The following is a 15,614-nucleotide window of genomic DNA, read 5'->3' on the forward strand; positions in this document are numbered from 1 at the left end:
ACAGTTCACTATCAAAATACAAACAATTGTATCTTGTACAGAAACTTACGAAGTATGTGGATCCTGTCAATGATCAAAGAAGCGGAGACAAAAGGTATAGTAACCTTCACGAGGGAGAAGATGATCACCCAAATGACATGACTATTGAGTGTCTCACTACTGGGTTAATATGGGTATTTTCACCCACCTCTGCGGTGCTGCTCAAAATGGCTCTTACCTGTCTGATGACTCCCCTCTCCAGTTCCCTTTTCAGTGCTTGCTTTAGAAGATAGCCTCTCCTCTCAAGTTCCAGGGAAGGGTACTTGTGTATAATGTATTTACGTATGGCAACCACGGATGCCCCAGTCTTTTGAAAGCATGCCTGAAACAGAACCAACAAATTAGCAAACCAAGTGCAATAGACCTACCTCTCCATGGGACTAGTGGGGTAGAGATTAACTATTGCATATATGTTTCTGTAAACGACAGCACAGTGGCCCAACATGCCTGGGCTAGCCTTGGTCCCACATTGGTTTCAGAAGCAAAGAATAGCACTAACAATATCATATCTTTCTACCCTTACAGATTGACTGAACAGCAAACATGAAAATAGCGTGGCAAACAGGTGGACCACTCTCCTGTCCTGTGTTATGGAGTAGCAATTTCTGTTGTAACAGACCTAGTCGCTCCTTACAGCAAAGCAACAACTGCACAACGGTTAATATGTTCCACCCATGTCAGACCGAGTTAATCATTGGTTACTGAAGTACCGTATATATACACTCGATCATAAGCTGGTTCGCTTATAAGCCGACCTCCCCAAGATGGATAAGTAAAAATAGAAAATTTGTATGACCCATTCATAAGCCGACCCTATAAAATTCAGGGTCAGCAAACTGGCTCCCTGGCCATCAGGATAAGCCGCTGGCAGGTCGAGATGGTTTGTTTACCTTGAGCGTCCACAGGCAGAGGCAAACCTACCTAAACAAAGTGTCCTGGCGCACCAGCTGCTTACCCTGACGGGCTGGGACAGCAACTGTGGGGAAATTTTTTTGGGGGGGGGGAGGGAAGAGAAGCTGGGGGTCAGGGAAGTAACCTCTGTGACCGCCCCCCACACGACCCCACCCTTAGTCCGGGATCCCCCACTCTCTCCCCATCCCATCCCTTCCCATCTTATCTGGGGAGGATGCCTCTGGCCTGGCTGGAGCTGCTCCGAAAGGCTGGGCAGCGCGGCCGCAGCCTGCTCCGGCGTGCCAGACCGGGTGGCGCGGCCACAGCATGTTCCAGCAGGCTGGGCCGGGCGGCGGGGCCGCAGCCTTCTCTGCAGGGCGGGGCTGAGTGACATGGCTGCAGCCTGCCAGCCCCAGAGCTACAGCTGCTTCGGAGGCTGGGGGGGGGGGGGGGGGGGGGAAGAAGAAGAGCAGCGGAGAGACTCCGGCCTCGCCTCTTCCCTTCTGGCTCTGCTGGCTGTGCTGCCTCTCCTTGCTCCCTCTGTTGCGGGGAGGGGCTGTATCCCATCTCTCTCTTTCTATACCTGTGGATAAGCCGACCCCCTTCTCTGGTGCTTCCCTTTTTTACTAAAAAAAAATTTGGCTTATGAACAAGTATATATGGTAATTGCCAAAATTTCCACTCCCAATTTTTTGCCTTGAATTTTGAGAGTGAAACTAGCAGGTTAAAAACAGAAACTAAGCTACAAATTCATAATTTTAAAGTTGCTTCTTTCAGAGATTCATGTTTAGGATACCAAGTGTTACTTTAAAATATTCTTGTTAAGTATAAGAGTGCTTGAGATTATAACAATACTATAATTCTGCTTATTTTGTAGCCCAGTTGTTATCCTAAATCAATTACTTTAAAAAAAAAAAATCTTATTTTAAAATCAATTCATTGGTAGTTCCAAGGGTTTAACTTGATGAAACTCTGGGTATAAAGTCAATTTGCAGGTCTAGATAGATTTAGGCTGACTGCCCACATGTACAGCCATGTAGCACAGGATGAATTTAACCCACACAGAGCACGGTTATGAGCCTTAGAATCTACATCGTTACCTGCCTCTTCTAAATAACAGCCAGCAATCTAGGATTTATAGCAACCTATAGTTTAGAGCATTTCTTCTCTCTTCCTCCAATGGATTTGAACGAAACTTCGGTAGACTGCAGTGGCGGGAGAGGTAGAGTCTTTTGCAACCAAGGCTGGTGGAGCCCAGACTCCCTGTGAAGGGAGTGTGCATTGAGTGAGTTCTAAGGGGAAGGTGGCACTGTTACTGCTACAAAAAGCATCTTGGGCCACAGCCAGAAGTCTGGATGCAGTAGACTTAAGACCACTGCCATTTTTGGACTTAATTTGCAGTATTTCAATCCATTTTGAGCTTTGAAAAAGCTTTGAAAGATACACATAGCAAATTGCTGTGCCAATCAAAATAAGTCCAGTAGAACACAGCTAGAAGCAGAAGCACAGCAGATTGGTTAACTGATGTCAGCAGTCAACCAAAGTCAATGCAACAGTTTCTAATGAGTTAAGCAGGAAGAGGTACAAAATCTAGGCAAAGAGCCCCCCTCAGTTACATCACTGACTGAGAAACAAAACTCAAGTGCCAGGAGTCAAGAATGGAGTAGGAAGAGGACCTGAAACATAAGCCCTTGTATCAGAGGCCTAGTATGAGGCCTGAGCTAAATAGCGGTCAAAGCTTTGCTGATGTAAAGCAAATATCCGCCTGACTTTGCAAGAACAGGGCTGATATTGCAGAAACACACATTCCTAAGTGGTGGCACAGGCCATGCATGCAAACATTCCAGAAGGGTGGTACCAGAACACCTCGACACTAAAAGATTCCCCAAAAGATAACAGGAACATGCTAACCCATCTTGAAGATAAGGTCAGTATAACAGCATGATGGATAGAGATGTTTTGATTGAACCAACAGGTACACAGTAATTGGTGGTGGTTAGCTACGTCACAGGGTGGTATCTAGGCATGTCAGAGGGCAGTAACTAGTCACATTAAGGGGGCAACACAGAACTTGTTTGTATCTGTGTATAAAGAGGCATCTCAGAGGGAGTGTCTTTGTCTGGCCAAGGGGAGAATGGAAAGTCCAGCCATTCACTGAGCCAGTCCATTGTCATGAGCGTACATGTGTTAGTGTACCATTGAGCCAGGGCATTAGCACCGTTCATCGGCAATAAACCTGACCAAGTTCCTTTGCTGAAAACTGAGTCTGTGGATTTAGTTGGCAGCTCAATCAAATTCTGCTATCTCCGCAGAGCTGGGACAGCAGAGAGAGAGAGAGAAAACGAACACACACACACTCCCCCCCGACATCTGACTACATGGAATTTCTGTCACCAAATACAACGTATTATAGCTAATGGCATGACTACACTACAAAAGGAAGTTTCTTTTAAAAGTACATTTTATTCATGTCTATACAGAAAGCAGACCTGAACACAAGGGCACATCACCACAGCAGGATTTCTGGGCCTCCTATTAGGATTATTTTTCCCTGCCCCACCATCACAGCAGCATGGTTATGTTAATACAGATACACGATCTCTTGCCTTATCTACGCACTTATAACATACTCCTTGTAGTATCTGAGCAGTGACTTCTCCATGCCTTAACACATGCTGAAGGTGATTTTGCTTACCCACAGTCAGAATTAAGTATATATTAGTCCCAAGAAAAGAAACTGAGGATACAACTGTGAATCCTAAGAATCCTCAGATTCATAATATATTTTATATCTGACCTACAAACAAAGGGAATGAAGTCTTCCACTTGCCTTGATGGCCTCAGTTAAGATGGCATCCATCTTTGGGCGCGAGGAGGCAGCCATCTGTGTTTGCTTCTGTGCTCTAGCTAGTTGGCTAGCAGAAAGAGTTGCCCATGAGGGAATGGTCTTTTTCACTTTCTTCTCCTTTTCTTTAGACTGATCCTTCTCACTTTGGGGGGGGGGGGGGGGAGAGAGAGAGAGAGGAAAAAAAAAACCAAAAAACAAAAACAGTGACAGTAAGACAACAGATACTGCACCAAGGCAGCCCATGGAGCAAAGAGGCAAAACTCAAACCCCCCCCCCCCCCAAAAAAAAACAAACCAAACCAAAAAAATCTCAAAAGGTTGTCTTGAAAAGGAAGGGCTTTTTAAAAAATATAGGAGGAAGCTAAGTGGATACAGCACTGAGGACTTTAAATATAAAGTGATATAATTTTGAAGCATATAGACTATGGTAGTTCAATACCAGAGGATAATCCAAAACCCCTCAAAAGACCAATTAATTTATTGCATAACTAACAGACGTGTTCAAGACCAACAAGGACACAAGGAACTAGAGATCTGCCCTTGTCCCTTCAGCCAAAAGGATTCACACAGTATACCACAACTCTAACTCTCCTTTGGACAACACAGGGTTCCATGACAGAATGGAGGCCCATATCCAGCCCAGGTCTACCCTACAAACTTTTGCGGACATAGCTATGTCAGCAGGGGTGCGACGTGTGACCAACACAGCTGTACCAGCAGGAGTCCCCAATGTAGAGTTATATTGGCAAACCTGCACTTCTGCCAGTGATGCTTGGTTAGCTTTTGGAGTGGGAGGTTGTGAGAGAGAAGAGACACGATACCTAGAATGAACTATGTGAGCAAAAGTACAGTTTTATTAGAATAAGCTGTGTCCACACTGGGAGCACTTTGCCAGCAGAGTATAGTACTATACCTACACTGTCATAGGGCTCCTAGTCTATACCTAGCCCTCCGGTGATGGACAGTCAGAAGATAATGCAGAAAGCTTTGCACTTCAGATAGCACCCTTACAGCATACTAACATGGCATATGGGTTGTTCAGTTAAACTTCTGTAAGGGCTCTGCCTTACCAGGGAAGAGGCAAAGTAACTGTCATAAGAAGGTTACAGGAATATTACCTTATAGCATATTTAAAACACTAACTTAGCAGTCTAGCAAAACTGATTTTGAATTGCAGCAAGGATATATTTCAGTTCATTGGAAAATGGCACAACAGGAGGAATTATCTGCAACCACAAAGTGGAGGTGGGACACCAGTTTGGAGCTTCTCTTCTTGGGAAACAGCATCAAGTGGAACAAAACACTTAATTCACATCCTGGGAATGAGGTAATAGAACAAGGTGCTAACAGTGGAGCCCATTACACAGAATCTCTGTGATTAGGACAAGAAAGACAGGTTGCCTGAATATTACTCCTACTTATTTATATTTGTGGGATTTGCCCACAGTCCAGCTGAGCTTTGGAATCTTCTAGAAAGCAGTGCCTGTTGGGGCCACAAGTAAGCATTCTGTGCCCCGAGAGTAAAACACAGTTCCCATCCTCTTCAGTGCCTTCCTTTTCACAACTAGCTGTAGATTCTCTGGGTACGGACAGGAGTTTGTGTGTATGTACATCCCACAAACAGGAATATGCAGAACCACCTCAAAGATGAATTGCTCATTTCAGATCAGCAGTTAAGTGACATAAGTATATCCCTCTCCCTGCACTAATGGAAAACAAAAAGATGGACAATATGTTCAATATAGTCAGACTAGCAAACCGGTTTGCAGAAAACATGCATTTTCCAGGCAAATCTGGTTTTGTAGGGGAAAAAAATTCCACACAAATCATTTCCTGGGAAATGTAATCTGCTACTGGATGAACCCAAGGAATTTGTTCCACCCCAAAACAAAATACTCCATTTTGTATTAATTTACTTTGTTTTGGCTTCCATCCTTAATTTTCAAGAAAATGTTAGTCTTTTGTCACCAAGATCCTTTAGAAGAATTTTTCCAAACTTCCCCTGCAATCCCACCCCAATTCCAGGCATTCAAAAAAGGAGTATGTCTTACTCCTTTTTGGTTTCTTCAGAAGACTTTGCTTCTCCCTTCTCACTCTCTGGTTCTTTTGGCTGCTCTGTCTCACTGGATGTAGCAGGTGGAGTTTCATTTTCTTGCTCCTCTCCAGTAGAAGCAGATTCCTCAGAGCTGACTTCCGGGTCTAATGAAAAATTTGGAAATACAAAGTCTGTATCCAAAACAAAAAACTCTACTCTTTAAAAAAAAAAAAAAAAAAAAAGGTACAGGGAGAGTTTATAAACACCCCCAAAAGCAGCAGTTTCCCCAGATGATCTCTGTGAAAAACCTCAAATTATCCATTTAAATTTAAAGTTTAAATAGTTCTATTAACTTTTTAAAGCTCTTCAGTATGTCGTGATTAGCAGTCAAATGCCAGAGTAAACTTCAAAACAGACATTACATAAAATTCTCAAACTGGATTAAGTCACTTTTCTCATTTCAACCCCCCTACACATCTCCTTTTCCTAGATTATGGAAGTTTACTATAATTGTGGTCACTCAAGTGAGATGCCACAGAAGAAGCCACTATCATTTCTGTTTAGTGCTAACACTAGATGAAGTGGAAAGGTTTTTGCCTAAACTGAGATGATCTCTGGCATCCTTACACACCTTTTAATACTGAAAAGACACTGTCAGTTAAAATTTGACAACATTTAGATACATAAAAACAAGTTTTGGAAAACTTGAAATCAATATAAACGTACCCGTCAGTTCTTTTGTTTTCAAGAATAGGTTTGATGATGACCAACTAATGTTTTAAAAACATCAGTCTGTTTATACTAAACAGTGGCATTGAACATTTAGGTAACATGTTAACATTTTTAAACTAGTTATGCATGGTTCTAGACAGGGCCTGAGAGTTTACAGAAGTGTTGGCAACTGCCTTTGTCTAACACACAGGGATGAAAACCAATGTCAGAAACCAATATTCTATGAAAATGAACGCAAATAGTTGAACGCATGCCTTATAGGCTAGACAGCCCATCAAATAAAACTCCAAATTAACTATATCTTGACTTTAGTAAAGCTTTTGATATTATCTTGCATGACCTTCTCATAAACAAACTAGGAAAATGCAACCTAGATAGAGCTACTATAAGGTGAGTGAAAAACTGGTTGGAAAACCATTCCCAAAGAGTAGTTATCAGTGGTTCACAGTCATGCTGGAAGGGCATAACAAGTGGGGTCCTGCAGGGATCAGTTCTGGGTCCGGTTCTGCTCAATATCTTCATCAACGATTTAGATGATGGCTTAGAGAGTACACTTATAAAGTTTGCAGACAATACCAAGCTGGGCGGGGTTGCAAGTGCTTTGGAAGATAGGATTAAAATTCAAAATGATCTGAACAAACTGGAGAAATGGTCTGAAGTAAATAGGATGAAATTCAATAAGGACATATGCAAAGTACTCCATTTAGGAAGGAACAATCAGTTGCACACAAACAAAATGGGAAATGACTGCCTAGCAAAGAGTACTGCAGAAAGGGATCTGGGGGTCATAAGCTAAATATAGAATATTAGGGTTGGAAGAGACCTCAGGAGGTCATCTAGTCCAATCCCCTGCTCAAAACAGGACCAACACCAACTAAACCATATCAGCCAAAGCTTTGTCAAGACAGGCCTTAAAAACCTCTAAGGATGGAGATTTCACCACCTCCCTAGGTAACCCATTCCAGTACTTCACCACCCTCCTAGTGAAATAGTGTTTCCTAATATCCAACCTAGACCTCCCCCACTGCAACTTGAGACCATTGCTTCATGTTCTGTCATCTGCCACCACTGAGAACAGCCTAGCTCCATCCTCTTTGGTACCCCTCTTCAGGTAATTGAAAGCTGCTATCAAATCCCCCCTCACTCTTCTCTTCTGCAGACTAAATAACCCCAGTTCCCTCAGCCTCTCCTTGTAAGTCATGTGCCCCAGACCCCTAATCATTTTCATTGCCCTCCGCTGGACTCTCCAATTTGTCCACATCCCTTCTGTAGTGGGGGGGGACCAAAACTGGACAATACTCCAGGTGTGGCCTCACCAATGCTGAACAGAGGGGAATAATCACTTTCCTCCATCTGCTGGCAATGCTCCTACTAATACAGCCCAATATGCCATTGGCCTTCTTGGCAACAAGGGTACACTGCTGACTCATATCCAGCTTCTCATCCACTGTAATCCCCAGGTCCTTTTCTGCAGAACTGCTGCTTAGCCAGCCGGTCCCCAGACTGTAGCAGTGCATGGGATTCTTCCTTCTTAAGTGCAGAACTCTGTACTTGTCCTTGTTGAACCTCATCAGATTTCTTTTGGTCCAATCCTCCAATTTGTCTAGGTCACTCTGGACCCTATCCCTACTCTCCAGCATATCTACCTCTCCCCCAGTTTAGTGGCATCTGCGAATTTGCGGAGGGTGAAATTAATCCATTATTTCAACTGTCCATTCGATACCTGTTTGGATGGAAAGCCCCTAACCTACTCTAGTTACTCTATGCGCTATGGAAAGCCATCTTTCCTCTCCCTTTAAGAGGTGTGCTCAAGTGACTTTCTGCTGCGCATATTTTTCTTTTAAATTTTGTGAATTAAAAATATCAATTCTAATGCTGCATTAACAACTATTTTTGCTTTAATTTCCTTTCTGCCATAAGAAAGAGAGTAAAAGGAATCAGTGGGATTAACTGAATGATATCCAAGAATAACATTGCCAAGAAATTCAGCAGAGGTGATATGATCAGAGATGCAACGTACATCAATCTTACAAAGAAGTTGTGTGATGGGGCAGCTGCCCCTCACTGGCTGACAAAGGGTTAATAGCAGCCCTTGAGTGGCTGTGCTGAACCCAGCCAACCAGGGGAAGGCTCAGAAGCAGCTAATCAAGGCCAGGCTGGGCCCTATAAGAAGGGCTGCAGGGCAGAGAGTAACTCAGTCTCTCCCTGGAGACTGAGGGAGAAGGACTGGCTGCCTGCAGAGAGAAGTGCCTGAGACAGAGGCTTTGATATAGGGGCCCAGTAGGTGCTGGGACTATGGGGAAGTGGCCCAGGTAAAGCAGGTAGTGACAGAGGGGAAGGAGAGACAGTGAGCAGATGCCAGCTATAGGGTCCCTGCATTGGGGCCCAGAGCTCACGAAAGCTTATGCTCTAATAAATTTGTTAGTCTCTAAGGTGCCACAAGTACTCCTTTTCTTTTTGCGAATACAGACTAACACGGCTGCTACTCTGAAACCTGTTCTTTTTGTGTTTCCAGGAATGTTTCAAAAACATCCTCGGTTTCTCAAGATTAACAAAATTGTTTTGGCCATGACAGTTTGGTAATTTATGATTCTAAACAGTAATGTTGTTGTTGAACATGCCATCTTGCGAAACCTGATCATATGGAGTTGACTTGGCATTATGTTGCTTGCTTCATGCATTAACCACATCCACTATGATGGAGTTGGGTTGCGGATGTTGAAAACAAAGTCTGCCTCTTTGGGTAGAAATGTAGAGTTGTTTTTGTTTACACTCTGTTGCTGGCTGGTGCGATGGAGGCTGGCTCTGCCAGATGATTTTGGTAGGATCTAGAATCAGCTCATTAATTGGGAGGACAGTTCTAGATGAGAAGGTAGTGTGCAGAATTTCCACCAACTTGTGGATGTGCATCTGCCACCTCCTGTAAGGGAATCTGCAGCTTGTCTGCCACCCTCTTGGTAAGATCCAGAAAGTTCTTAAATTTTCACCTAGTGATGAGGGGTGGGCAGCACAATCTCTTCTGGGAAAGATGAGGAGAAGTGTGCTGAAGAGGTAGCTTCCTCTTCAGGTGTGGGTTCCCCCCTTCCTTCCTGTTCTAAAAAAAAAATCTCTCCCCTGTCTTGGCTCAGGTGCTCTCCTGCCCTGGCTCAGGTACCAGCCTGTAGCAAACCATCTGGTGGACTCTCCCTGAGGGACGCCGGAGACCGTTGTGCCATGTGTGTATATACCCAAAGAGTTACAATATGGCCTTGGGAGGGAGAGGCAAGAAGGCAGACATGGGCGGTTGGCATGATCGAATTGGGGATGACCCTTGTAGTGTAGTGGTGGGCCACCTTGAGGGGCCAGGGAATGACCTCCTTCTGGCCAGTGTCAGATTAGTCAGTGGTTAAGGGTGCTACTGACTGGGGTATTGGCAGTATACAGCCCAGTTCTAAGAGTGATTCTGGGTGCCGGGATGTGCTAGATATTGGGGTCCTGGAACCAAGTAATGGGGATTGTGGTTCTTCCCCAATCATCAGATCTCCAGAGCTCATGCAGTACCATGGGTTCATTCGGTACCACAGAGAAGGGTCTGTGGTACATTGTCAGTATTGATAGTTGGGCGGAGCACTCCCTAAATGAGTTTTGCCCAGTACAAAAAGTTTGTTGGTGCTACTTTTTTAGAGACGGTATGGTAATTGCCTCTCCCTGGGTACTGAGGCCACAGGTCTCCAGAGTACCTGTGTTACCATGGGCTCAACTGGAACTCCAGAGGAGTGTCTGTAGTCAGTATCAATGGTTGGGAAGGTGCAAAACACTTCCTAGATGGAAGCTTTGTTGCATCTGGTACCACAGGGTTTCTCTATGCTGCTCTTTTAGAGATGATACAGTAACTGTCCCCTCGCCTCAGGGCTTCTCTGTGTTGCTCTTTTAGAAGTGGTACGTAGTTGCCCAGAGTAGAGCTCAGAACAGCACAAAGCTTACAGAAGCCCCTTGTAGTGGGAGAGCAGAGCTCAGAGCGGGGCAGAGCTCACAGCAGGAAGTTCCTCTGCGGGCATTGTCCTAGGTGGCCGCACTGGGGAACACCCCTCAGGCTGGCCAGTTGCTCGGAGAAGCCTTTCCAGGGGGAGTCTGCTGGTGACGACTTCTCTCTCTTCTCCTCTCCTCTTCACCACTCAGCCCCTTTTGAAGTGAAGGCTCTGGGGATGATCTGGGGTCAACACCCACTGGAGTCCCCTGCAGACTGAAGTGTTTTTTCTATAGGGAGGAATTTTCTCTTTTCTTTTTAAACCAAAGGAATAAAATAAAACAAAATAAAAACACTAGCCTGAGTACTTTTAGGGAGACCACAAGGGAGGGAGAGCACATGCACGGGCTCAAGGGGACACTGCTGCCAAAAATCTCCAATTAGAGGTGCAGGGGCACACAGTCACCTGAAGTGGAGCACCCATAGGGACACTACTCGAAGAAGAATGTCCAGTTAAGTCATTCAGCACCCTGTCTACACACTGTTCATCAGTTCCCCTTCTCAATCTCAAGCTGCCTTCCTTCCACCAATGAAAGCCACATATCTCTACTTTCACCCTGAACAACCAACAGGCAATCATAACAGATCATGCTTATTGGTTATATGTTCATACAATGCAGTAAAGCCACAACTCTATACTATTTATAAAACACATTTAGTTTGTATGTGGTGTGACAGGGTCAGGCCAGATGGCTATAGGAGAGTAACAGAAGGCAGATATATTAGCCCCAGGCTCAGTAGGTCCCTTTTCCCTGGGTAAGGTAACAGGGAAGGTTCCAGAACAATCAGGAACCTTCTGGAGACAATTAACACAGGCTGATTAGAACACCTGCAGCCAATCAAGAAGCTGCTAGAATCAATTAAGGCGGGCTAATCAGGGCACCTGGGTTTTAAAAAGGAGCTTCACTTCAGTTTGTGGTGTGCGTGTGAGGAGCTGGGAGCAAGAGGCACTAGGAGCGAGAACGCGGACTGAGGTGTACAAGCATTATCAGAGACCAGGAGGAAGGTCCTATGGTGAGGATAAAGAAGGTGTTGGGAAGAGGCCATGGGGAAGTAGCCCAGGGCGTTGTAGCTGTCACATGGCTGTTCTAGGAGGCACTCTAGACAGCTGCATTCCACAGGGCCCTGGGCTGCAACCTGGAGTAGAGGGCGGGCCTGGGTTCCCCCCAAATCCTCCGAATTCCTGGTCAGACACAGGAGTCGTCGACCTGGATGGTGGGTTCAGAAAAACGGCCAAGCTGAGGGCTGCCATGAAGCTCCAAGGCGAGCAAATCCGCCAATAAGCGCAAGACCCACCAAGGTAGAGCACAAACTTCGTCACAGTGATTTCATGCTGGTGCATGTAAGTAAGTGAGGTATGGTTTCAGATTGCAAATGATGGCTGCAAGACATAAAACTTTTAAAAACTACAAAAAAAAAAAGAGAAAGGCACTTGAATGGAAGTTTTGTTAGTGACTGCTCTAAACTTGGTGGCAATATCTATGTAGGAGTTACCGAACTGAAGTCTGTGTTGGCGTACACATTGGTAACTCAGGATACAATTATTTCATTTTACCTGGCTTGGCCTCCTCACCTTCAGCAGGTTTGCTTTTGGGAGGAGTTTCCCGAGCAGAAGAATTCACAGCACGACGGATCGGCATGGTGTCGTCTTCAACCTTCTTTAAGAAACAGAATAAGAAAGTCAAGCATATACGAGAGAGAGCCGGAGAAAGTTCCTGAAATGGGTCTAAAGCAAAGTATTAGAAGCTACTGGAAGAAGTGTGTGTGGAGAAATTTTACAGGCAAGATCTGATGCAATCAGCTTTCTAAACTTACAGGTAAAACCCAAGCCATCTTCTCTGAAGCACATTAGGAGACAAAATAGTTTCACATTTTTTATTCCAGTTTACAATTTATGAGAGAGAATCTTTTCATTCCAATTCAGTTAAATGAAGAGAGCATTTGAGAATTCTGGCAAACTGGATACATCTCAGGGAAATCAGGGGAGAGGAGAGGAGAGAAGGGGAGAGGAGGAAGCATGCCTACAGGATTTTAATCAGGCTCCCAACCAAGTTTCCTACAAGCAGGGGAGGAAGAGTATAAAGTAACCCTCAGCAGGGCTGGAAGTCAAGGACTGATCCAAGGGCGAGCTTGGAGAATGGGTCAGACCCTACCTCACTTAACTTGTCCGTGTGGGTCAGCTGAGCTCCCGTTAACAATGGAAGCGCCTTATGATGTAAGGGTTCAGCTTCAGACAGATCAGTCGCCATTTAAATTAATTTCTAGCCCCAAGTGCAGGTAACACTGTGGAGCCCCAGGTTTTAACCACAAAGATTTTTCCTAATGGCTTTCACAGTGCAGTGAGGAGTCAACCTAAAGTACAGAAAAGATCTGGTATGATTAACAAAAAACAACTACTTCTATTAAACTAAAGTTTTAAAAAAAAATAAATTACAGTTTATATCAACATGATTGACAGTATATATTTCATGTTCAATAAAGATGCCACAACATCAACACACAAACTATTCTACAAAGCTAGGACAAAGGCGGAAGCCATAGAAGCAGTCTGTTATGTTAATGCACGTTCTAAGGGAAAAAGGAGACCACAAAGGAACAAGAAACATTCTAAAATAGAACCACCACAATACACTATGCCTAAAGCACCAGTTGGCAAAAGGTAAAGCTTCAAGGTAACAGGGATGCCATTCACTTGGACTAGAGCAGGACTTGAAAAAATTACCCAGTACTTACTAACCCAAGAATGAAGTCTATTAGACAGGAAAAAAAATATACCAGTGACCCAAGCTATACCCTTCCTAAGCCACACTCCTTAACATTTAGAAGGAATAAAACAGTCTTTCAAACAACTCAATCTACTAGGAAGATAATGTACACTGATTTATTGGTGGCTATCACCCACTATAAATTAATGCTTCGCAGCAGCATTCCCTCCAATGTTCATGTGTAATGAACATCTGTCCAAGCTCAAGTTTAAGAGCCCGTGACCATAGTCTCTCCCACATCCTCCATCTTTTCCAGATTTATATTTACTCATCATCTCCTTCATATCATGCCTCACATTCATTATCAATTCCCCTCCATCATAGGATCCCATTCTTCCTCTGTACTATGGATAGCCTCATTCCCCTCCCACCACTAAAAGAGGGAATTGTTTTAACTTCTCCATTCCCTTCCCTCCCCCACCATCTCCTTTAAGGATACTCAAACCAACAAACAACAAAACCAGGGCTGACCTCACTTCCATTTTCCTCATATACTGTTAAAGGACCAGTAACACTTAGGCCTCTGTCCTCCCTTCACATCCAGAGAAATAGCCTAGCTGCACTCTGTTCATTTTCTATTTATGCTAGCAAGTAGGTTTCTCCACATCCTGAGTAGAGGATAAAAGTAAGGCTAGGTCTAGTAACTGCTTAAAAGACACTTCCTCTGCCCAAGAGTTTTGTACCACTCCAATGAAGAGACTATGCTCTCACCCCCCCCCCCCTTTTTTTTTTTTTTTTTTTTTTTACTAACTTCTCATTACCACTCAAGGCCTCATAATGCAATCAACAATTAATATCCTAGACCAGGGGTGGGAAAACTTTTTGGCCCGAGGGCCACATCTGGGTGGGGGAAATTGTATGCAAGGCCATGAATGTAGGGCTGGGGGAGGGGTTTGGAGTGTGCCTGCCTTGGCCCCTCGCTGCTCCCAGAAGTGGCCGGCATGTCCAGCAGTGACTCCTGGGGATGGGGTGGGGCAGGCGGCTCTGCTGCGTGCTGCCCTTGCCTGTAAGTACTACCCCAAAGCTCCCATTGGCCATGGTTCCCTGTTCCCAGTCAATGGGAGCTGCAGAGGGTGGTGCCTGCAGGCGAAGGCAGCACACGGAGACCTCTGCCCCCCCATCCCCTGCAGGGACACAGTGCTGGCTGCTTCCGGGAGTGGCACAGGGTCAGGGCACGCAGGAAGCCTGCCTTAGCCCCACTGTGCCATAGGGCTAGCAATCCCGCGGGCCAGACTGAAAGCCCAGATAGGCCAGATCCGGCCCGTGGGCTGTAGTTTGCCCTCCTATCCTAGGCAATTAAAAGGATTCTCTCTTTCACTAGAGCAGAGTTCTGCCTCTACCACACTCCCAAGCAACTCAACCTGGGTCTTCAACACAACACCGGTTACTTCTGAGGGCATTCTGTGCCAAAAAATTAATTCTGCAAGTTTTATTTGTCAATAAATAAATGCAGAGGCTCCAGCATGGCAGTGGGGAGCACAGGCCACTGGCTGCACGAAGATGTGAGATCACTCTGCAGCCCTCCCACGCCCAGGACATGGACTCAGCAGCGAGGTTGCACCCGACCTTGATACAGCACAAGGCCTGGGCCTGCCCCAGAAATACCCGGGGCCCTGCCCCTCTGCGCCAGGTGTGGGACAGGTGGGCTCAACCAGGCAGGATCCAAGTGTGGAGGGGCTCAGTCTGGAGGGATCCAGGTATGAGGTGAGAGGATTCTGTGTGGGAAAATCTGGGTGCAGGCAGCTTAGTGGGTCTAGATGTGTGTGGGATCTGGATGCACAGAGGTTCGGTGTGTGTGTGGGGGGGGGGTGCAGGGGTAATGGGACTCTGCAGGGGCTTCCAGGTGAAGGTGGTTGGGGCTCAGCGGAGGGATCTGGGTGCAGTCAGTTGGGAGTCAGTGGTATGGAGAGTCTAGACGTGGGGGCTCAGGGTTGGGGTTTGAGTGCAGGGATCTCAGTGGGGGTGCAGGGATGGGGGTCCAGAGGCAGGGCTGAGGTTCAGTGGGGTGGGATTCAGGTATGGGGAGGACTAGAGGGTTTGGATGTACTGGGTGAGGCTTGGCAGACATGTCTAGGTATGGGAGGTCTGGATGCACAGGGGTTGAGTGGAGGGTTGGGGGGGGGGGGGAAAAAACAGCTCCCCATACAGTGATCCCTCCACCCACAGCTGAGGAGTGACGGAGACAGTAAGTAGGGGAGGATGCCGAGCTTCCTGCAGCTGGGGGAGGGTCTGACACAGCCCCAGCCACTTCTTGCAGGGGAAAAGGAAGTCCTGTCCTGTGCTACCTCCAGCCCAGCCA

The 15,614-nt window shown here is 45.7% G+C and overlaps 1 protein-coding gene across 17 annotated transcripts in view; it reads right to left on the bottom strand.

Annotated features, from left to right (window-relative positions):
- HP1BP3 (heterochromatin protein 1 binding protein 3) overlaps nucleotides 1-15,614 on the bottom strand; it is a 67,223-nt gene that overhangs the window by 37,290 nt on the left and 14,319 nt on the right. For 4 of the 17 annotated variants that reach the window (XM_038376533.2, XM_038376532.2, XM_043499794.1 and 1 more), the window contains 5 exons: nucleotides 12,704-12,902; nucleotides 12,106-12,208; nucleotides 5,829-5,976; nucleotides 3,761-3,920; nucleotides 218-361 (listed from right to left, as the gene is read on the bottom strand). In XM_038376533.2, coding sequence (XP_038232461.1) covers nucleotides 218-361; nucleotides 3,761-3,920; nucleotides 5,829-5,976; nucleotides 12,106-12,208; nucleotides 12,704-12,799 — 651 coding nt within the window. In that variant the 5' untranslated portion in view covers nucleotides 12,800-12,902. Of the gene's footprint in view, nucleotides 1-217; nucleotides 362-3,760; nucleotides 3,921-5,203; nucleotides 5,483-5,828; nucleotides 5,977-12,105; nucleotides 12,209-12,703; nucleotides 12,903-15,614 lie in introns of those variants that run through there. The other 13 variants (XM_038376545.2, XM_038376544.2, XM_038376546.2 and 10 more) reach the window with 8 other exon arrangements.

The sequence above is a fragment of the Dermochelys coriacea genome, chromosome 18, assembly GCF_009764565.3.
Source record: "Dermochelys coriacea isolate rDerCor1 chromosome 18, rDerCor1.pri.v4, whole genome shotgun sequence".
In the NCBI taxonomy this organism is placed as follows: Eukaryota; Metazoa; Chordata; order Testudines; family Dermochelyidae; genus Dermochelys; species Dermochelys coriacea.